Source organism: Epinephelus lanceolatus, chromosome 4, assembly GCF_041903045.1.
Source record: "Epinephelus lanceolatus isolate andai-2023 chromosome 4, ASM4190304v1, whole genome shotgun sequence".
NCBI classification, from domain to species: Eukaryota; Metazoa; Chordata; class Actinopteri; order Perciformes; family Serranidae; genus Epinephelus; species Epinephelus lanceolatus.
In genome coordinates, this window is record NC_135737.1 from 46523792 (window position 1) to 46548171 (window position 24380).

The following is a 24380-nucleotide window of genomic DNA, read 5'->3' on the forward strand; positions in this document are numbered from 1 at the left end:
GTGTGTGTGTGTGTGTGAGTGTGTGACGCTCTCCGGTTGACCGGGGGGAGGCAGTAAAAGGAGCGTTTGGCCGCTCAGGCTGCTGCTGTCGCCTGACAGTTTGTTCTATTGCCCCGCTGTAATTGTCCCCTCGGCGGTGAAAGCGAATCAAAGCGGGGGCCCCTGTTACTCCCCCCTCCCTCCTCCTCCCTCCTCCTGCTACCATGCAGGGTTGATAGAAGACTCCTTGGCACTCCACACTGCAAGAAATGTCCCACCTTCCACCGCTGCTTTAACTGACAGTTCATGTGTTCAGGACGCAGAGACTTGAAGCCGCACCATGACTCTGGGTTTCACAGCAGCTTCACTCATGTCTGTGCAGCTCTCAGCTGCCTGGAAAGTTTCAAATCAATCATGTAAAATAAAAGAATAAAGTGGTGGCGCGCTGTCAGCACTGATCGGAAACTGCCGCACCTGATTTGTAGTAAAATGTGCGCCCGCAGGCTGAAGGCGCTCCTCCTGCTGGACAGGAAGTTGAGACTGACTGAAGAAGTGAATTAAAAGTTTCTGTTTCTGAGCAGCAGCAGAGGAGGAGTTTCCTTCAGGTGGACTTTTTTTGCAGCGCTCCCCCCTCCCCTCTCCCACGCACAGCCCTCCTCCCCCCCCCCCGCTCCTCCGCGGTATAAAGCGGAGGTGTAACGCAGCTGTTACAGTCCAGAGTTCAGCAGCCGAGCGGATCTTTACTCTCGTGGTTTTATTTTCCTCCATCCAGCCCGCGGACACACACACACACATACATATACGCACACACACAATCACACACACACACCTCTCTCTGTGAAGCCGCGTTTCTCTGCGGAGCCTGTTGAATTTTTACTCCTCCAGTGTCTGTTTCCTGTGGACCCGTTTGGATTTTACGCACTTATTATTCCGTGGAGCTCCGGAGCTTTCTGTGCTGGACGCTCCGTGCCGACACGCCATGGCGCGTTTGTTAGTGTCGGGTCTCCTGCTGTTTGTATCAGCGCAGACGGTGAGTAGCACTGACAGCACACTCACAGGAATTCAGCTTGTGTTTTTCACCTCAGAGCTGCGCTGGTTTGGTTCTTATCCACTTTTCCTGGGGACGCGGGGTTTGGAGACGTGCGCTTTTACGCGCAGCGCGCTGAGCTATTTTTACAATTCAACGTAATTTCTATGGGACCTGAAGTACTTATATTTTATGTCCTGATATGTATGGATATCTGACTTGTAAATGATGCAGCACAGAGAGTCTGAAGCCACACATATCACCAGTGTCTGCAGAACTGAAACGAGGACAGCTTATTGTTGAACATTTTCCAGCTTTTACAGACTGAGTGTCTGTGCTTCTGTCGTTTGTGCATTTCTATATCTGCACATGAGGTGACACGTTACTGACCCTTCTCCTCCCTCCTCAGGCCCTCACCTCCGGGGTCTTCGAGCTGAAGATCGACTCCTTCACCACCTCCCGCGGCGTCTGTCGCTACCAGTCCCGGGACTGCCAGATATTTTTCCGCGTGTGCCTCAAGCACTCGCAGGACGTTATCAACCCGGAGCCGCCGTGCACGTACGGCACCGCGCTCACAGAGATCTTCGGCGCCGACTCCAACTCCATCTCCGGGAGCGCGCCCATCAGGGTGCCCTTTCACTTCAAGTGGCCGGTAGGTGACGAAAATCACACGGGTTATCTTTAAAAGACGGAATTTTATCACCTTCAGTCCTGCAGTGATCTGAGCGACTCACATTAGTCTTTACAAAGCATGTCTTAGTTATTTCACAGGTCACATTCAGAGGCGTTTGTCACAAGAATTATGAATTTATTTTACTTCGTAGACGCGTGAATAAGTCAGAGGAAAGAAGCTGAGCAACATAAGAATGAGTTTCCTGCAGGATGAAACGTGTGTGTGACAGACCTGGTCATTAATGGATCCTCTCGTTTCAGGGGACCTTCTCTCTGATCATTGAAGCCTGGAATGCGGAGTCTTCAGGACTCGAGTCCACAGGTAAAATACAGCTGATGCTGCTGCTGCTGTAGTGTCGCTGCGTCACCGCCAGGCGGCGACAGCGGCGCTCTTTCCCTCTAAAAACACTCAGTCCAGAGAGAAGAGCTCATGTTTGGTGAAAGGAAACACAACTTTATTGCAGGATTCCAGGTGTGAGCTGTCTGTTTACATTTGAACACAGAGGATGATACAGATCTGTGCATTCTGCAGATTTGTCATGAAAGGTTTTATCACACGAGAAGTTTGTGTTGCCTGCTGTAAAGTCAGTGTGTTCATTGCAACATCATGAAGACAGCACAGGAGATGAAAGTCAGGTCTCTAGAAACTCAGCCACAGATAAACATAAACTCTCCACAGGAGTATCATAAAACCTGAAAGTGATCTTGCATTCTTCGACCTGTTTTAACACATCTTCAGGATATATCTTTTATAATCAGACCTCACACAGTAAAAACTGTCCCCATCTCCTCCCTCATTTATCCAGAGAACCAAAACAACCTCATCAGCCGGCTGGCGACCCGCCGCAGGCTGACCGTCGGGGAGGAGTGGTCCCAGGACGTGCACTTTGGCAACCAGAGCGAGCTGCGTTACTCCTACCACGTAGTGTGCACTGAGCACTACCACGGTGAGGCCTGCTCCGCCTACTGCCGGCCCCGCAACGACACCTTTGGCCACTACACCTGCGATGACGATGGGAGCCGCCGCTGCCTGGAGGGCTGGAGGGGCGAGTACTGCTCTGACCGTGAGTCTGAACGATGACCTTTCACTGCTGCTCGCTGTGTCTCTGCCATCTGTATCTGTGATTTGTTCAGCGACTAAATAATCCAACATGGGATAAAAAGAATAAGTTGAAAAATGTGCCAAAAATGCAGAATGGTCCTTTAAGGCATCAGCATGTTGTTGCAACATTAAGTTAGTTGTTTAATCTGTGTTTCACCTCCTGATAGTGAGCTAGTAGTGACTGTGTGACACTGGAGAGTGTTTCAACTGCTCTAGTGTCTTAATCTCATGTCTACACAGTCCTGTAATATTCCTGTAAGGACGAGACGTTGGAAGTTTTCAGCGACAAGTTTGTTGAGACTTAAACATGATTTTATTTCTAGCCTGTAACTCAGTAGGAAGTTGCCTCAAGTGTCAAGCTTCGAGTTTTGTTTCATTGCTTGTTGTCTTTGCCCTCCAGACAGCAGTGCAGATTATTTTAAATTTAAAATAAAAAAGAAAAGTTCAGACCGCAGACCACATCAGTGCCAGACCAACTACAGAACCAAAATTGGCTGTAAAATGTTTATTTGTAACAGCAGTGAGCCTTCTCCACCTCCTCTCCCTCTGTTTTTATCCTAACGTTTCTTCAGACTGTGTGGGAGGAGGTGTGTGTGTGTGTGTGTAGGGGTAGGGGGGGTGGAGAATAGGACCCTTGGCGCTTCATTTTTTTGTCCAGCAGCCTTGAAATTGTTAAGTCAAGCAATTGTCAACGCTGTTGCTGCTTCTGGTGGCTGCAGAGGACAAAAAAAAGAGAGATCTTAGAGCTTCTGTTGTTTCCAGTGTGTGTGTGTGTGTTGGCTCTGAGGTCTGCTCCTTTTGTTTTTAGCTCAACAGTCGGCCCCCAACCCGCCCGTTTTAACAGGGACACGCGCTGGAGCTTAATGTGCGCTGCCTTGCGTGAAAAGAGACGGCATGTGTTGCTTTTGTTGTGTGGGCCAGCTGCTTCGTTCAGTACTTAACAAGCACTTGTAGGGGAGTGTGTGTGTGTGTGTGTGTGTGTGAGGCCCTGAGAGGGGAGGGGACGTTGTTTTGTGATTGAGTGAAGAACATGAGATACACACACACACTCATAGTAATATTCTCTCCTTCTTCCTCCCCCTTTCTCCCTTTCCCTCTCTTCCTTTGACTCCCTCCCTGCCTCCCTGCGTTCCCTCTCCTCCTCTCATCAGCCATCTGTGCAGCGGGGTGCAGCGAGGGGCACGGCTTCTGCGAGTCTCCGGGGGAGTGTGTGTGCCGGCAGGGCTGGCAGGGCGCGCGCTGCGACGAGTGCGCCCGACACCCCGGCTGCCTCCACGGGACCTGCCAGCAGCCCTGGCAGTGCAACTGCAAGGAGGGATGGGGAGGCCTGTACTGTGACCAAGGTGCGTTCAACCCCCCAAAACAACCCCGGCCTGTCAGGTTGACGGGCAGCTGACTGTTCATTCACCAGCCCACTCAAAAACACGTGTGCTTCTGTCAGTTTTCTCCCAGATTAAGACAAAAAAAGAAGCATTTTAGGATTTAGCGCTCAGCAGGAAGTTTAAGACGCAGACTAAACGTTGCCTGTTAAACCAAACAACTGACCCATAAACTGTCACTAACCAGCCTTTAAATAGCCAACCACCATCTCAGACTCCAGATGTTGCCTGGTCCGTTCTCAGCTTTGGCTGTGGTTGAGTAACAACTGCAGATGGCGTTAATTAAAATTCATTAAAATGTTAATCAGAGGGTTGATGAGGGGGGCAGAGGGCAGAGCTGCTGTGCAACTGAACAGAAAAAAAGAGAGGATTATATCGTTGTTTCTGCGTCTGTAGCTCTGATGTTTCACTCCTTTTCTTTCTCTTATATAACTTTAACATTTCCTGTTTAGTCGTATCAACTTGCAGAGACATGAAACCTCGAATCGTAGATTCTTTATCACAGTCGACATCGTGTCTTCAGTTATGTTAATGTTGCCTCTGAGCCAGACAAATCTGTGAGCTCATGTTTTATTTCCTCCGGCCAATGCGTCTGGTTCAGATAAATGTCCTGCCAACCTCAGGCGGGTCGGCCAATCACAATCTAACACAGGGCGAGATTTAGGCGATTAATGATGACTTGTGGAGCCTTCTTGCTTTACTCAGAATACTTGATGATGTTGTTTCTGGCTCACGCCGGGGACCCTACGTGGAGCTAGCTTAGCAAAGAGGAGCGTCGTTGAAGGTTTTCAAAAACAAGATGGCTGCAGCACATGTGGAAAGTTCTGTAGAAGTTAAAATTCTGACGGCAAACGGCGACACTCGTTCACAGACGTATCGATGTGACACCATCACAGCTCATCTTTGCACACTTGTCTTTTGCTCAGCGCTACGTTTGGTTGCTCTGATTGGTTGTAGGTCTGTCCCAGAGATACTCAGCTACCTTTGCCCAGGGGCCACTATGGCAAAATGACAAGAGGCCAGGGGCCGCTTAATAGGCAAACATTTATAAGTAATATCTGTCTGAGATCCTCCTCTGGGTTTCTGGATAAACAAGCTAGTTTGATGCCTTTTGTGCTCCCCATCACCTTATTCATACTTACATTGCTGCAAAAACAATTCCCAGTGTGAATTAACTTATATTCATGGTCTGAGGGCCACCAGGCGTCCAGTCTGGCCCACAGGCTGTAATTTGAGTAACACTGTTCCATCCAATCCCGACCAGAAGCACTTTGATCAATGATCGTTGATAATGCGCCGCTGGAAATCAAAAATAGAGAGAGAGGTTTCAGACTATTTGTCCTGGCGCTGCTGAGCTAAGTGTTGAGTGATAACATTAATGAACTTGAGGACTGAGACGTTCCGTGTGTGCAGGAAAACTACGCCAGACATACTGAATCCATGAAGACTCCAGATTTAACCCTAACCCTAACCCAGATCCACATTTAATTGTTCATCTTCTTTTTTTTTAACCCCGCTATCATAGCTTGTGAGCACATTATTCAACAGCTGACTGTTAGTTCTCAGAAGTCGGAGTCTACCACCAGCTCCTCCACCAGGTTGTAGCTCCTTGATAATGTGATGTCGACTATCATAACTGTCGCAAGGAAATTTAAGATCTCTGCAAGTTCCTGCACAAACAGCAATGAAATGAAACAAAACTTCTTGGAAGGAATCGGAAATAAAAGAAAAAAGCTTTGATAATATTGTATTAATGACCAAAACAGAGCAGAACACCAGTGAGATCCTGTGAGTTATTTCCCCAGGCGACATTAGCACCACGATAGTCTCTGTTTAATCTGTGAACCAGTTCACATCTTGTTTATATTCACACGTCGTTATGTATCATCTGTAGTGGTGCACCACAGATTTATTACTATATTGATTAATCAAACATAAATTTAGTAATTGAGTATTCCGCTGATTAATCCATCAATTCATAAGTAATCTGATAATACTTTGCTTTATTAAAGAGCAACAGGAAACAATAACTGGTTCCTTTTAACAGACGTGTCTTATCTTTTAATATTTTGTACATTTACTGTTTTAAAAAATTAAACACAATATTATCCATCAAAAGTAAACTCATGCAGTGCATTTAAGTTCCAGATTACATTCTGGGTTTAGAAGAAGACGTTTTTTAAAATGCAAAAAGAAATAAACTAAAAAAATGCCTCTGGACATGATTAGATGGACCAGTGATACTCAAACTCAGACCATGAATATACCTTGAGTCACTCTGGTAATTTTTTTAGTAGCAATTTATAAAAATGGGTATAGATAAAAATTAAATAATAAAATATTAGTAATAACAATAATAACTTTATTTAACTTATATTATTTATTTAAAAAATATGTAAAAATAAATAAGTAAATTAGACTCTCAGAAGCACAGCTATCGACTGTAGTGACTCACGTTACTCAACCAGTCATCACATACAGACATAATTTATTTAAATCCTTTAAGAGTCTTCATCTTAACTAGCAGTCACATTGATTTATGTGAAATGCTTACGTTAATGTTACGTCATGTTGGGTCCGCTCTGTGGAAAGGACGCTTTCTGCTGAGATGCTGAAGCATTGACTTCCATCTATTATGCATCATGATCCAGTTTTACAGTAGACGCACAGCACAGTGTTTCATTTTGATTCAGCTTCCCAAACTTTTCTCTGGCCTGACTCTTCTCTTTGCCCCTTGTTATCTCTGTCTTCCTCCATTTTTAAATCTGCTCCATCAAACCACCTCCTCCTCTCCACTGCATCAGCACGTTGTGCTACAGTAATAATCATACTTATAATCACCTGTATGGATTTAACGCAGCATTGAGGCAAAGAATCTGCATCAAGGCTTTTCAGTGACGGAGTTACTTGGGTTTCTGGGGCAATGTTTTCAGCCCTATAGCAATGATATTGGACAGAGATCTGAAGGACAGTAAAAGTAACCTGCAGTAGTGAAGAAAAGTGAGAGAAAACGAAAATATCCAAATAAAAGCAAATATCCATACAGTATTATGTTGGCAGAATAAAAATGAATGTAAACATTATGATTTAAACATAAAATACACATTTATAGATTATATAAATTGATTTGTTGTGTCAGCAAGTTTTACTTGAATGTAAAGCGGTTTATCGTCTGCATAAAAAAAAAAAAAAGTTTCCCAAAACCGACACGGTCTGATCAATTTCACTTCAGAAGGACATCACATTTACTCAGTAAGCAAAAAAAAACATCTTTAGTGTTTTCATGTTTTATTTATTTATTTATTTATTTATTTATTAAGTATTGATTTAACATTTCAGTTCCCATCTCAATGTCAATGTGTTGGATTTAGCCAATGAACATATTTTTAGCTGTAGGGTAGGTTATCACTGACACTCTCCTGTCTCTTCAAGGAGTAATGCTGGAACCCCTTATACCTAAAAAGCTTGAGAAAAAAATGTAGTCATTCAAACTTAATCTACTTCTGGGGAACACACAGAGGGGTGGATCCCTATTTTCAATGATGCCAAGATGACAATATGCAACATAAAACAAAACAACACTGGCTTAAATTAAACAAAACATTACATTTATGAGCATATTTCTAAAATGCCAAGTATTCATAGGATAAACAAGCTAACCATAACCTTATTGTAATACCAATTCCAGATTTCACGATTGGAATTAGTCATGTTCAGTAGCGCCGTATCCACGCTTGGCAGGATGTTTGAATAGGTGGTAATATATCTACAAACCGCTGAGCATTTAAAACCTGAGAGACTTTACATGCTTCCAAAAATAAAGGCATAACAGATACGACTTTTTCAAGCATTAAAATGAATTTCAAACTATCTGGAGGTCGGAGGAGAAGACACTGAATAACTGCTAGCTGTTTTACAAGTTGGTGTGTGTGTAGTTATTTACAAGAGGAGGTTTAAGTTGGGTTGAAACTCTCAGGTTGCAGATGTTATGGCGATGTTTAAGACGGAGCTGGAAATTTGGGAACCAAAAGGAGCAAACTGACACATTTTCTAATCTGGAAACACCAACATTTGTCTGTCTAAGATGGACAACAAGTGAAAGTAGAACATTGGATATTCAGATATTGTTAAAGTTTGAGCAGACTGAGTTTTAGGGACAGGGTTTCTAGCTCTGTGTTTGCAAAGTTTATAAGTAAAAAGCTGATGGCGATGTGAATCTGCAGCACAATTGTCTGCTACATAGCGTTTTTTTGTGGAAGTTTTACACAACGTAATCTTCTCATGTAATCCGTTATCGGGCATTTACCATTCTCAACCCATAAAATAAAACAACAACACACAAACTCTTGATAATTCATTCACGTTTTATGACCTGCACCACGCACCTCCTTCCCTTGCAAACTTTATTTCTGTAGACAAAACATAGTTTTCTTATCACTTATGCTGCAGACGTTTTGGTGCAAGAGTGTAAGACGGTCATAGCGTGCCAGCTGTTAAAACACCTCTCGGTAAATTGTAGCCTGTTTAATGGCTTTGTTCGTTGTTCTGTAGATTTGATTTTGATTTTTGTCACTAGGAGGATTTACTACAAACAAGACAAGACAATATTTGTTCAAGTAAAACCCTTTAAACCCACAGTTAGTCCCGTACTGTATACAGCACACAAGAAAACATTAAAAGCAGCAAGTGTACAACAGTTGATGCCCTGCATACAGCAGGAACCCACCTTATATACTATATCATCATTAACTACATGTTTCTATTGTCTCACAAACACTGTACCAAAGCCTCAATATTTTGATTTAGTGCTAAAAAAAAATTAAAATGGGAGTCATTTTATCTCTATAACTTCATAGGTTTACTTTAGCCATAAAAAGACATGTCTACACAAAAGGAATATTTTTATATCTTCTGGTAGCTGACTCATTAACCAAACCTCGCCGTTACTCTCACTCTGTCTCTAAACTCCAGACCTGAACTACTGCACCAACCACAAGCCGTGCCAGAACGAAGCTTCATGCACCAACACCGGTCAGGGCAGCTACACCTGCACCTGCCGGCCCGGGTTCACAGGCAACAACTGCGAGATCGAGACCAACGAGTGCGACAGCAACCCCTGCAAGAACGGCGGCAGCTGCAAAGTAAGCCATCACACTGACACGTCTGATGGAGCTGTCGACTTTCCAATCTTTACTGAGCTCAGGAGGGTTTTGTTGAAACAGCCTTTGAAACTTAGAGATGAGTTTTTGAGTCATTTAGCAAAGAGATTTTTTCCAGAATCCTTCAATAGGAGTGCAGCAGAACTTTATAGTTACTAACAGACAGAAACATAAGAAAAATAAATAAAGAACCCAATCCTGACCTTGTTCTCTCCTTCCATCTTTCCTCCAGGATTTGGAGAACGATTATTCGTGTGAGTGCCCTCAAGGCTTCTACGGGAAGAACTGTGAGATCAGTGCCATGACGTGTGCAGACGGACCTTGTTTTAACGGAGGAACCTGTGTGGAGAACGTCTCCGGCGGGTACAGCTGCCACTGTCCGTCTGGGTACACAGGCTCTAACTGCGAGAAGAGGATTGACAGATGCAGCAGCAATCCCTGCGCTAACGGTATGAACCACCTGTAACCTGCTGCATTTATTTTAACTCTGTCAAGTCATGAGAAAAAAGAAAGCACCCCTATCACCTCTGATATAGGTGATGTTTTTTTTTTTTTTTGCTGCTTTGTATTTTTTCTGTCTTGTCCCCCTGACAGGAACAATAATTAAAGAATGAGATATGAACTGTGACGTTGTTAAAGTTCATGTAAGTGAGCACTTATTATCAACTGTCAGTGCAACATATGAATAATAAAGTCAGGTGTGCAGGTGGTGGTTGAGATGAAAAAATCAGGAATTCAGGTCTTCATCAATATCAACTTATTTTTAATCACTTTTGCAAGAACATAATACAAAAGCATCATCATGAACCAGTCACACCAAAACCCAAACTCCAGTACCAATCTGTCTGGTGTTAAACTGTCAGCCATAAGACTGAAAGTAGTCCTGCATAGCAAGAACTATCTCCCGCTGTGCCAGCGCTGGAGAAAGGTTTGCCTGAACCCATAAAAATTCCCATAAAGGGGGAAAAACCCACTATATTTTTTTGGTATTTAAGCCTTGGATGCAGCCACAGCACTCTCGCAAAATAGTGTAGGGGGAACCTTGTTTTGGTGGAACATTTGCATGTTTCATGCACAGAAAACGCCCTCTGGAAATAGGTCTGGCCATGTGAGGGTAGATTCATGCAGCGACGGGGATTTTGAACACAATAACATGCAGATAGCAGATAGGGATAAAGATTAATGTCTGAAGTTGGCTGCCAATGGCATGCTAACACAGTCTGCATCATGTGAATCAGAGTAGACTGAAGGCAGAATCTGCAAAGTCATTTCCTGAGTTTAGTCTGTTTGTCAGTGAGGCCAGAGTGGACCTGTTTATGTCTTGTTTGTGGGACTGATCCAGTCTCATCTGAATTAATCTGATGCTGCAAACTGGTTAAATAAAGAGTAAAAACATGGAGGTTATGGCACATATCTGAGGGGTGTGATATCAGAAACATCCAGATCTTTTTTGGGACAGTCCTGTCAGTACTTGCCAGCTAGGTTACTTTTTTACAGAAGCCACAAAACAACAGCCGAGCCTTTGATTTGTGAGTTAAGAAAAAACAAGCTGTTAAGCTCAGGAGAGATGGCCGATACGACGCTGTGATAGTCAGTGACTTTTCTAGAAGTGCAGACTTGAAGGCAACCGCCATTCAACCTCTTCCCGGAATCAGTCTCTTGTCCTTTCCCGGTGAAGCAGCTCCAGACATTGATGCGTCTTAAGAATCTTGGCTTTTTGCCTCATAGCTTTGCGACAGACCGTTTTACCCACACTCGTATGCACAGGATGTTCTGTCCAAAGACATGAGCATTAGATATCTGAATTGTGTAATAAGGTGCAGTTTGTGATTCTGGAGAAGGATTAGGCTAAGTCTCATTTTCAGGCTGTCAAACACCGACGCTTTGGGGTTGGTGCTTCAGGCGCCAGTATTTGGCAACCTGGGAATAAGACTCAACAAAGTTATCCAGAATCACAAACTGCACCTTTAAAGGTGGTTGTATTTTGCTTCTGTAGCTATAAACAGTGAGTGAAATCACAGGGCACAGTAGCAGAGTGCAACAGCAAGATATCAAGGTGAATTATTGTCCAGTCCGTCTTGATCTCTACTTTTTAAAAGCTTCAAGTGACTTGAAATCTGATTGGATGGAAACATGCCGAACTGCTTTTGGTACAAAGCTTCTGTAATGTTTGCACAGTTGTTCAGTATTTCTGCACACACCCGCAAACACATTTGTAAAAGCTATTTAAACTGTTATAATAGTTGTAGATTAAGTGATCATTGCTTATCTCATCAGCAGAAAAGATACAATGACTTGCCAAGTGGGTTAAGTGCCCTGTTCCTACTCCTGGTAGGACAAACAATACAGGTGTTGATAACTCTGAGCTGTGGGTTACTTAATCATTAATTCAGTGTAGTTGAACTAGAATTCACAGCCTCATTGTGCTGTTTAAACGAGCAGACCTGCAACGATTAGTCAATTACCAATTAATTGGCGACTATTTTAATCATCAAACAATCATTTTAATATTTTTTTAAAGCAAAGAACCAGAACATTTGCTGGTTTCATTCTTTTAAATGTAAGAATTTGAGGCTTTTCTTTGTCGTGACTGATAATATACCGAAGATCTTTGGACTTTTGGAGTGTTGGCCAGATAAAAGATAGTGTGTAGATGTTACCTTGGGCTCCAGGAAATAACACAGGACATGCTTCACTACTATAGTCAAGAAAATACTGTGTGTATTCATCGACCACAAAAATAATTATTAGTTACAGCGCAAAAATTAAGGTAAATGTTACTCAGCCGAGGTAAAGGAAAAGATAAGTGGCACTCAGTTTACCCTTCGGAGGGAAGTTTTTTGGAGGGCGCAAGGTGTTTGAAACCTGCACATCTTTTCTCTGGCAGTTAATCTGTTTGTAGATCTAAACTTTCAAGGACTGGATCCACTTGCTGCAGGCTGTTTAGACACATTCAGGCCGTCAGGGACTTTTTTCACAGTTCGTCAAACACTAGTGTGTACATCCCTGTTTTTGTGAAACCACCCGATGCTTTCGCAGCCCGTCAGTGTGTAGCCTTTATCGTTTGTTTTTTAGCCTTGTGATGACCTCGGATGAACGGCTGTATATCATGAAGTGTAGACTTTCAGTCAGTTAATCATTTATTCATTCAGTGTCAATCAATATCAAACTATTTACAAGAACAAGCTGGTATAATGATTAAATTATGCCCTGACAAAGGTTATCGTCAAAGAGAACTAGAACATCAGTGATTTACAATCTGACTCTGCACAAACTATGTATACTATAATTACTATACTATAATTATAATTACAGTAATCTGCTGGCTATTAAAACTTAAATAACTTGTTGGACTGAAACAGACATTGTTAGCCTTTTTTATTGTTCCTAAAATAACAGAGGGCACATTTGTCTTTAGTAAGAGTCAACAATAAGTTCTTAGTGTACTTAGTGTTTGTCTTTATTGGCTCAAATGCAGAGATGACTGAATACCTTTGGTTTTATCCTAAATTAACCTCATCATATTTAGTGAGCTAGTGTCAGAAAGGGGAAACACAGATGTACAGTTGTGTGTCATCAGCATAAATATATGTATACATACATATATATATATATATATATATATATATACATATATATACTGGTAATATTACAGAGAAAAAATGGCTCTAGAATTGAGCCCTGTGGAACGCCGCAATTAATACCGTTTCACAGGCCAATTTTTGCTGTAAGATATATTCCAGACTGTCTCAGAGCAAAGTTCTTCATACAAACTCAGTGCTCAGATTGAAAAGACAGAAACACTGTTTACTTTTGGTGATTTTCTTCCTACTCTCCGAGTTGGACAGCAAAGTTGGAAGCCCCTCCACAATTCTTTGCTGATTAGCTGGATTCGCTATATTCTTTATAGTTGCAGACATTAACTCAAGGAAACGGCTTACTTGGTTCCCCAAATTCTTTGTATTAAAATAGTATTTAACATTTATGGGCCAGATTCACACAGTGCATCTTGTCCAGTTCGTGCTTCCTATTAAGTTCATAAAAGACAAAATGTTCCCAGATGTCTGCTTTCAAAGTACTGGGCGTGTTTTTTATTACTTGCTGCTGACAATATAACTATAAATATGTATATAAAAAAACATTTGCCCACAATTCAATGCAAGAGACTTTACCTCCTGAAGGTAACTTTACAACTTAATTGTCCAGCTGAGACTAGAAAATCAACAATCAATGTTAGGATTTAATTTTGGGAAGGCTGTTATTTCACATATTATCACAATAAAATAATATTATTAGATTAATGGTCAGGTGGTTGGAGTTGGGTTTTTCATGTATGCCTAATTATAGTTTAAATTCCTGATTATATTCAGTCACTGCACTGATGGAGAATCGTCCACGTCTGCATTGCAGTGCATTTTAGAATGGAGAAATTTCCACACCTCTAAAGCACAGCAAACAAGAGCAATCTCATTTTACTGATAATGAGCTCAGAAATGAGACCGAAACAGTTTCAATATGCCAAACTGTTTCAAAAAAGACTGATGAACAAATATAGCAAAAAGAAGTTCTGATACATTAACACACTAACATCTTACAGTTACAATGAAAACACTTAAAGGAGCCACCAAAGTGGATCTGTGAAACAGTTGCATTTTAACTTTTATTAACTTTTCTTTTGAATCATAATTACCCCAGACTCCATAACTAATAAATCAGCTCTTTATTAAAGAATTTGATCACTGATTAATGATTAATTTGTTAATGACCACATGACCATGGTGGAATTTGCCCTCAGTACAGCATGGTGGGGAGGGTGAAACATATTTGTCCACAGGCCAAGTGGCCAGTGAACGTTCACCCACTTGCATTTTACCAGCATTTGGCTGCTGGATGGTGTCAATGTTGTACCCTGACGGTGGCTCAGCGTAGCAGTGTCAGGAACATCATCAGCACCACATTAGACATATGTCTAACTTTACAGACAAAATTCACATATGACCACATAATGAAATTCATATTTACAGGATTGTCATAAAATACAAATCATCAAAATTATGAATTACTCTCTGAAACAGTTACTCTTAAAATTCAGATTTTTTTTTTTTAGCAAATTCTGGGTGAATTTCTTCATGCAGGTTGCTGTTACATCCAACAAGCATGTCTGCTGTTAGATTAAGTTGCAGCAGTGTATCATTTAATAACAGTAATGACCTGGTATGGACATAAAAAGATAGTGATTACCCTCAGTTTATAGGCCACCTGTAATAACAAGGACTCAAGTTGGAGCTGATCCATGTTACATTACTGAACAGAGTCAACGACCTTTGTTTCAGTGTGAAGACTCAGAGCGAAAGAGAACACTGTGCTTCAAAACAGTGCAGCTTTAACCAATAGCTTATGCAGATAAACTCCACAGTTTTTAAGTAAAATCTGTTGTTGAACAAAGAGGCTTTCAAAGTAGAGATGTGTAGGATTACACAAGAGAAGTGGCCCAAGAGTTGAGCCCTGTGGAACACCGCAATTAATACTGCAGAAATTTAGGGGGATCTGTTAGCCTGCATTGAATATAATATTAATAATTATGTTTTTATTAGTCTATAATCACTTGAAACTAAGAATTTTTATGACTCTAGAATGAGCCAGTTATGTCTTCCACAAAGCCTGACATGCTCCACTGTCATGTTTCTCTAGCAGTCCAGAGCAGACATACCTATAGCTAGCTTTAGAGAGTGCCTTTTACGTTCTTACATTACCTGAAACTTACTCACCATAGGTTCTCCTATACACAGAGGGGGTGAGCAGAGGGGTAGTCATCAGTTTGTTGCAGCCTGCAACCTCACTATGAGATGAAACTAAATTCTGCACCCTTTATGTTGCTTTTCATCGCAGGCTCTACATGAATGTTAATGTTTTTGTTCTCTAAACGAGAAAGTAAAAGTTGAAACATATTAATACAGTTCAGAGCACTTCTTAACAATCCCTTGGTAATAACTTTAAAGCAGATCTGTGTGCATCATCTGCAAGTGTTTTTGCACATCTAAAATGTACAAAACCTGATAATATTAAGCTTTAAAACAGCATTCAGTCATAAGTACATTTTAAAGAATGTTTGGTTTTTCAGTCATTTAGTGTCTTGCTTCCATTACTGTGTTTAGTGAGGATGTTCTGTTGGTGCACAGCTAAGTGTTTCTGTGTTGCCAAATTGGCAAGTGACCAAACAAAACTGACACTTCTGAGTTTATGTTTCAGCTGATGGTGGATGTTTTTGATTAGTTACTTTAAAGTGTGACTTTGACTGACATATGCTATTGATCAAATTCAGCTACAGTTTGATTGTTTGGATCCTTGTTTATCGTTTCCACCAGTGAATGGATGCAGAGACGTTTGGGTTTAAAGCTTCACATCAGATATCTGTGTGTGTAGGGGGGTGTGTGTGTGTCAAAGGGCAGATAAACTCCTGGATTGTCACGTAGGAGCCTCTGAACATGTCCCGTCTTCTTCTGTCTGACAGCACAAACATGTTTGTCCTCATTGTTGTCGTACTAAACAAGCCTGTTTTTAGCAGCAGCCCTTGAGACTCTCAGACCGCTCTGTCTGTCTGTCTCTGTCTACCTTGTTGCACACATCTTGGGCAGGAATCCAGCCCTGATGCAGCGCCGAACTGATCCACGGCTCATTTCTCTCTGGAAATACTTGGATCTTCTTGTGTGCCAAAAGAGTTTTACAAGATCACTTAGCCTGCTGCACCTCGCCTTGGCACGCAAAATGTGTGTCCTGTTTGGACTGGTGTTTTCGCAACTCATTTACAACAAATAACATTTGCTTTACATCACTGCTGAACGCTTTCCAAGGCATACCGTCCAGCTTTGGGTTGAATTCCTGTCTTCCAGGGAGCCACTTTGTCTTTTTTTAATCACCTTACAGATACTTGAAACTTGCTGCAGAGCGATAATCCATCATAGTCAGCACTTTTTGAGTTTAAGTGTTGTCACAGTGACAGTTCATCTGTGTTGGATGTGTGACCTCTCAGTCAGGTGTGTTAATTGCAAGTGAAAGTCAGCGGCAAAACAAATTCACATTATTCTTTTCAAGTCAACCGTGTTGTTTTGCTGTCATGGGTTTAGTTTTCTGACAACACACTTAATGAATTCTCCTAGTGGTGTAGGATGTCTGATTTGCCTACGGCTCATGAATGCACCGTGCAGATCAAATTTCAGATCAATGAGAATGATTGTGTGTTTATTGTGAGAGATTTGCTATCAGCAACAAGTTTCAAGTCTCTGCAAGTTGATTTGACAGCTTTTTTAAAATGAGGTGCACCCAAAGGTGGCCTGGAAGGAAGAAAAAATGGTTTGGAGAATGTTCAGAAGTAAACCGTAAAAGATTTGGTGGAAACAGGATTAAAAAAAATGCAAAAACACCAGTAATAAACTTTAAGAATGGGAATGTTTTTACAACTTTCTGATGCGCCTGATTTGGCAAATGTTATTCACTGCAAAGGTGTGAGATTATTAGGAGATGTTTGTTACTCAGAGGATGTTTTAGTAAAGAAAGAAGGGTGCAGATAGACCCTTAGACTTTGTTAAGTCACCTGTTAACATGTCAGACGGGCATCCAGTCGAGTCAAACTGTCTTTTTTGTATGAAAAGCAGACAGATAATCTGCATCAGACGGCTCCACTGACAGAACTGGCATCACAAAACAAACCTTTATCGCAGAATATTACAATTAACATACAGTTATCGTTTGCCTGCTGAGCAGAGTCGTCTCCTAGGGTTGCAGCTCAGTCTTCAGTCCTCCCTCAGGTCTTCATTAGCGTGTAGAAACCACCGCCTGCTTATCTTCAATCTGCAATCATTCCTGCCTCTCAGTGAGCCTGACAGGCAGAAAAAAAAGACCCTCATAAGTGCCGAGTGGTTGGTTGTTGGTCCGCTCTGTTTACAGTGTTGCAACACAGCAACTGCACAGAACAACCAAATATGGAGCTGATGTTTGAGTAGAGTTTGTTTTTGCAGTGTTCAGCCTGCAGTTTGAGCTTCAGGGTGTTGCCCCAAGTCGACCCCACAGGCCCCTTTAAAGACATTTCCAGAAGTTCAGTCACCCTTTCTTAATAAAAGTCAAACAGAAAGTATTGGTTTGCAAAATGTATGTCTCTGCCGAACCAAGAGGTCATTAATAACCTTAACAAAATAACTGAAACAATGAACGAGAGCCAGTAAGTCAGTTAAGTGTTTAGGGGGCTTTAGGTCTTTTCTTAACTTACAAATCTCTGCAGTGTTTAACAGTAAACTCCACTGACAGCGAAAAACATCTCCTCAGGATGTTTCTAATCACACGCACATTTCTCTCCTGATGAGCATCATCTGTTGTGAGGAAGTGATGTTATAAACAGGTTTTTTTGGCCCTCTCTCCTCTCGCTGCCCTCCATTCTGCCAGAGTCTTCTGTTGTTAACTCTTCTTCTTCTTGTGTTTGAGGATTTTATTGGATTGAAACATCTAAAAAACTGTTACTTATTTCATGCTTTTGTGATCAACCACCACTCGTAAGACCTAAAGAAAGGTAAATCATTATTTTGTTTTTATGCGACATAACTTAAATTTATTCTGCAGCATTTAAAAAGTATTCATCTCTTGACTTTGGTATTTTAAGACTGAAACACTGTTGTTGGTGCAGTTATTTACAGAACAGAACTTTTTAACAGACTTGTAAAATGTTTTAGACTCTGGTTGAGTACTTCATCTGTTCAGGCTGGCAGAGATACTCTGGCGTCCCCCAAGGCCCCATTCCTGGTCACCTTTTTTTGTTTTACATGCACCTATGGAGAAGTATCACCAGTAAATATTAGATTACATTTTAGTAGATATACACATGATTCTCAGTTTAACACTTCTGTGTCACTCAGTAACGTTATCCCCATCGATAAGCACTGAAAGAAAGCCACCTCTCAATATTCCACGTAGAATACTTCACCACAAGCTAACATTCGTGTTGTTTTTTGTGTGTGTTTTTGATTCTTGGGACATTGCAGCCTTTTTGGATGTGCTCTGAAATCTTTATCATGTCAGCAGCGCCTTAGTTTCAGCCACTTTGTTTCAGCCACTATCTTTCTAGATTTACATGTAACACCAGTCAAAACACTTTCCCATTCACATGAAAATGTGCCCAAACTTTTGACTGCTACTGTAGGTGAAAAAAACGCCCCCTCCCTGATCATATTTCTTTTACTCTATTATTAACTGTTACATTTTATTACAGTTAATCAATTTATTTGGATGATATTGTCTCATTTCCATGACTGCATCTACTTTTTTTCTTGTAAACCGCTTATTTGTATTGCAATCTTGCACAAAAATCACCAAGAAGATAATTAGTCTTGATTTGATTTCCATGAACCAGGTGGATTGTAGATTACAGCATAAAACATCAAACCTGCATCTTTGGCCTCATTTACACTGCATGGTTCGGCTCAACTCAGCTCACAGCTCAACTCGTACAAGGCACTTTGTTTTACACTGCAGATAGCACCCCTCGTTACCAAGGTGATGCCCTGTAAAACTGCTGTGACATTATCTTCAAGGTGACATTTGTCGAATTCTTTCATCAGCAGCTACACAGAGGAACGTCTGCACTTCACCAATTGTAGGGCATAATGCACAGTACAGTCCACAGTAGTGGAGTCTGTTCTCTCCGACCAATCAGCAGTCTGCAGTGTTTTAACTTAACCTTCTAGTAAAAAAAGGATTGACACACACCATGCAGTGGAAATGCAGTACTTGTGTTTTGCACGACAATCATATAATCTGTCTGTCTCTTTGTCCTGTCCTCCGGTTGTGTGTCATTAACTGCACACTGTTTGCACTTGCAGAAGAAGGTTAAATTATTATTATTAGACTACATCGTTTCGGTCATGGACCGTCATCAGGTTTCTACTTGATGAAGGTCCATGACGGTGTTTGCCCCACCTACGCACCTGTTTAAGACTGTTTTGGTGTGCACAGGACTTTTTTGACTTGTGTGTCATTAACTAAAACCTTTCTGTGTCTGTCTCTCTGCAGGTGCTCAGTGTTTGGACCTCGGTAAACGTGTCATGTGCCGCTGTCGGCCCGGCTTCACCGGCTCTCGCTGTGAGACCAACATTGACGACTGCGCCGGCAACCCCTGCCGCAACGCCGGCACCTGTGTGGATGGCATTAACGACTTCACCTGCACTTGTACACTTGGCTTCACCAGTAAGGACTGCTCCGTGCGCACCAGCCTCTGCGACCAGTTCCCCTGCGATAATGGTGGCACGTGTTACACCCACTTTACTGGCCCTGTGTGCCAGTGTCCGCCAGGCTTCATGGGCGCACGCTGTGAGTACTCACTCCCTCACCCTGTCACAGGGCCAACTGCAAAACCGCCCGGGAGTGGCGATGTCCCTCCTGCGCTTATTGCTGCTGTCGCCCTTGGCCTGGTGACACTGACTCTGCTGATCTTCGCTGCCATCCACATTCTGCGCCAGCTCCGCCGGGGCAGGGAGCTAGCGGCCATGACCACAGCCGTGAAGAACGACCTGGAGACTGTGAACAACCGCAACGCGGTAATCGGTGGGGGTGGACCCTATAATGGGAGCTTACCTGGAGCTCCACTGGGTAGCCTGAGAGAGAAGGAGGCCTTTCTCATCCCGCGAGGACAACTTAAAGTGTCCAATAAGGACGCGGCGTTGGTGGAGAACGGTGGCGACAACATGTCCATATTTAAAAACAAAATGGCGGACTGTAACCTGGCGAAAGATGAGCAGCGCCTGGCCAAGAGCAAGTTTGATGTGTAAGGACCTGATGATGGTTTGTGTGTGTATGTGTATGTGTATGTGTGTGTGTGTGTGTGTGTGTGTGTGTGTGTGGGCGCGTGTGTTTTCCTGTTTTCGTCCATTTTACTTTCCCTTCTCTGAAATCTCGTCTGTTCTGTGAAGACAAGTCGCAGCATGTTTGTCGTCTGTTATCTGATCAGTCCAGTGTTCACACACCTTCACAAAGTATTTCCGTCCAAAATCTTTGTTGTTGCCACGGTACCAACCCTCTCTCACTCTCTCTCCCACTCTCTGACAGTAAGAAGTGTGATTCGTCCATCATCGTGCCTCCTCTAAGTTTTGCAAAAGACAGTCTGTATCACCCAGTGTTCATCATCCCAGAGCAGATAGAGCAGTGTGTGTTTGCTACTGAGGTGAGGACACGTCAACTAACACAACCACGCACACATTAATATGCATTTAGGTGCATTTTTTTGGAGGGGTTTCATAAGAGACTTATCTCACCGTTGGTTTGTTATACTGTTCATTGCATTTTTTTTCTGGATGGAAAGATCGACACAGCCAGTGTCAGAGAATATGACTGGTGCGAGTGAAGAACTGGTCTCTTTCTCTCACTGTCTCCAGATTTTCTACAAACAAAATTCATTACAAGTGCATCAAATAATCCCCTGAAAAATAAGACTCTTTAAAAAAAAGTAATGTTGTTTTAACTACCATGACCTCTGCACACTGAGCCATTCATCAAAAGTTTTATTATAAATAAAATTTATAAAATATATATAAATCTAGGCAACTGTCAAATCAGAAAGTTGCAGAAATAGTTGTGTTATTAATTACAGCTCTCCAGTGCTGGGCACACAAAATCAGCTGTAACCTATTAAACCAGTGTGTAGCCAACACTATAAATTATTCAGCTGAGATTGATAATGGTCTAATAATATAACTACTATCTATGGGTCTGATATTGATGTATTAACCCACATTTTCTCATTTATCTCAGACTGGAATGAAAAGATGTTTTCATCATTTTTATTGGTGTCTAAATGCTGACTTGAATTGGCCCGACATCGCCAGTCCAAATCACAAATGCAAGTCAAATTGGAAGCTCTCAGTTTGTTTTTGCCAAGGGGTGTTAACAATGGCCGCAGACCAAAATGCCTCTGCGTGCAAGTAGATAGACCCACAACCAACCAGAGCAATGAAACACGAAATAGTGCTGAGTGACGGACAAATGTAAACAGACCACAGTGTGCAGAGATGAGCTGTGATGGTGTAACATCAACATGTAGAACATGTGAACGAGTGTTGCCGTTTTTGCCATCAGAAGTTGAAAATAGTGTTTAAACTGAAAGTTTCACAACAGCTGCGGCCATGTTGGTTTAAAAAATGCCTCAGCGCTACTTCTCTTTAGTAAGCCAGGTTTATGCCCACTGTTGTGTCCTCGGCGTGAGGGGAGCAGGCATAAAATTGATGTCACCACCACGTATTTTGCGTTAAGCGTGAGGGCTCAATTGCCTGAAACACGCCCCATTTTAGACAAACTGTTGTGATCGTCCTGACCTGTCTGAGGACGATGGACATCTGTCTGAACGAGACCAGACATATCTGCCAGAGCAAATATAACATGAACTTGCAGATTCGACTGGTTCCCAGGCTACATTTGAACTTTAATACTGAAAACAGTCTCATGTTGCCGAGTTAATCTCCAGATATTTGTTAGGTTTTGTGCCCTGACTTGTGTAATACATGTAATGTTTAAACATTTCAAGAATCAGCCGCTTTGAACGAAAGTAATAGATGCAAATGAAAACCAATAATGTCGGTTATTGAAAACGAAAGTTCTTCTCGTGTAAAAAATCATCAGTTCAAAAAGGCTACATGACATGAGTTATGGAAAAAACAGTAGAACAAGAGAGTACATTGTGATATGCAACACTTAACATCTGTCAAAATCAGCAAACTTGTTTATAGTGACACAGTTTATCAGATTCATCAAAACTTATGTGGCGAGGAGTGTCAATGTATCGGCTCCATTTTGGGGAAAAGCTCACATTTTCTGTAGGTTTTAGGAACTTAGACTTTGACGTGTGACTCTTGCTTTTTTAAAATAAGTCTTTTCTCTTCCTGTTTCATAAATGATGGCATGTTTTTAAGTTTGACCTAGAAGAAGTCATCGCATACGCCGATGACTAACTGCTGTTTCTCTGTCTTGTTCATAGGTATAACCTCCAGTTTTCAGACCGCCAGCGGAGGAACTTTTACACTGCAGGCCTGAAATATTTTCTGTCCAGGACAGTTCCCCCGGAGGATCTATCCAACACACATTATTTTATTTAATATTTATTACTGCTGCTCGATGGAAAGAAACAAAAAAAGAAAGGACTTGTTTTTTTAATCCTTTTCTGCTTCGACATTGACAATATTTGGATGACAATGATTCAGCGGAGGAGAGAAAAGAGGAAAGAGTGAATGTCCGGCATCATTTGCACTATTTATCTTTTTTTATACCTTAAATCCTAATATAATATTCCTGTCTGTATATCTGAATTTTCTTTGGATCAAACGTGAATGAGAGGATGTAAAGAATCTGAATCGTCCGTCAATCAGAGAGACCGGTGCCTTTGCTATGCTCCCTAATCACCGTGGCAACCGTTTCCTGTACAGTCTCACATGATGTCAATCAAATCATCAGAGGACCTGCTTACAGGAATGGGAGACAGAAAGTTTTATTTTGAGGTCAGACAACCTTAAACTTTTCCTGTCTGAAAGCTGAACTGGACAGTTTCTGACTCCGTCCAATTTATTTTATTTTATTATTTTTATTGTGTTTGAACGTGAAGCTTCACATTGTGGCCTGTTAGAAGGAGGACTACAGCAGCCTTACAATCACATCCTACAATCTCTGAAGTGCCTCTCATTGTGAAAAACTGCAACAAATCCTGTTTTAACAATCCCAGTAAACCCATTAAAATCCACTGGAGCCTTTTCGACATCCATCGTAACACTGTTCCAGTCCAAGCCTTAAATCTAAGTCTAAATGATGTGTCAGGTGATTCGGGGAGAATTTGTACCTCTTAATAACCAGCTGTTTTCTACATTTTCACCTCATGAATAGATAATCCACCTTCTGACAATAATAAAACAGAAAAGTGGAGCATGTCAGGCTGGATGAAGGTCCAGCCGAGCTGGATTCATCTTATAAATCAAATCAGTTTTTTCATTTGTCTTCCTGTTTCGAAGTATATGTTACTATGAATCAAAACTAAACTTGCTGCCTTTTCTCTTTCGTGTTGCCTTCATCGACCACTGCTGTCACAGCAAGTAAACAGGAGAACAATAAAGACACCTGCTGTTGTTCTGCAACATTCCCAAGACTCAAGCTGACGTGTTGAACGTCTGAACAGTCACAACTGAGGGTGTTTTATTTTTACACTAAAAAAAGGAACTTTTACATCAGTGAAGGACTCCAAAGAGAGTTTGTTTTTGTAACTTCTTATTTTTTTAGCTAATCCATTTGATACCAAAAATTCGTGTTGTTCCTGTTAAGTCGTGTCTTTGTACTATCTTCCTTAATTTAAGAAAACAATGCAATGTGTACAGATCCTCAAGAAGATAGTTTTCCTATTTAATTTTGCCCTCTGTAAATAATTTTGTATTTATGAAAGAGAACTGTATATATGTCTATGTTAATGTGCCTAATGTCTCAGTCTGAATCAAGAAATATATTTTTTCATAAATAAATTAGAAAAAATAATATTAATGCTGTTGTGTTGTGGCACATTTCTTCTTTTTGTGTTTTACTTTGTGGAAAAATGAAATATTTGGATATAAGAAGGTCATAAGTGAGGACAAGAGCGCCACAAGGCTTTTATGTTCTTTATCAGGAAACCTGGAAATCCACTGTGTCATTTGCTTTAGGGATGAGTCGCTGGAAAAAAATTTGGAAGTGCTCAGAAAACATAAGTTCCAGGTTGATGTCATGGTTTGTAAGTATTGCTGTCACTTGTGGTTGATTAAGCAGATGGAACATCTCGACAACAAGAAGGACTTCAACAAGCTGTAGCATCCAGCAGAAATTAGGACACAAAACAAAGTCTAATAGACCAGGAAACATTTTATACAACGACAATAAAATAAAATGAATAATACTGAGTGAAGCACAGATAAACTTAAGGGTGCTTTCACGAGTAACCTGTTGTATAATTGCCTAGAGTTGGTTCGTGTTCTCACGGCAGCATTTACAAGAGGACCAGATCAAATGCCTTGTGTGAG

At 41.5% G+C, this 24380-nt stretch overlaps 1 protein-coding gene across 1 annotated transcript; it reads left to right on the forward strand.

The window, feature by feature from the left end:
* Positions 1 to 690: 690 nt before the first annotated feature.
* dlc (deltaC) lies at positions 691 to 23865 on the forward strand. The gene is made up of 10 exons (XM_033631790.2): positions 691 to 1009; positions 1416 to 1658; positions 1940 to 2000; positions 2485 to 2742; positions 3932 to 4123; positions 9131 to 9300; positions 9551 to 9767; positions 19375 to 20125; positions 20407 to 20521; positions 22328 to 23865. The coding sequence occupies exons 1-10, from the start codon at positions 959 to 961 to the stop codon at positions 22331 to 22333; spliced, it is 2064 nt and encodes a 687-aa protein (XP_033487681.1). The 5' UTR covers positions 691 to 958; the 3' UTR covers positions 22334 to 23865.
* The last annotated feature ends 515 nt before the right edge of the window (positions 23866 to 24380 follow it).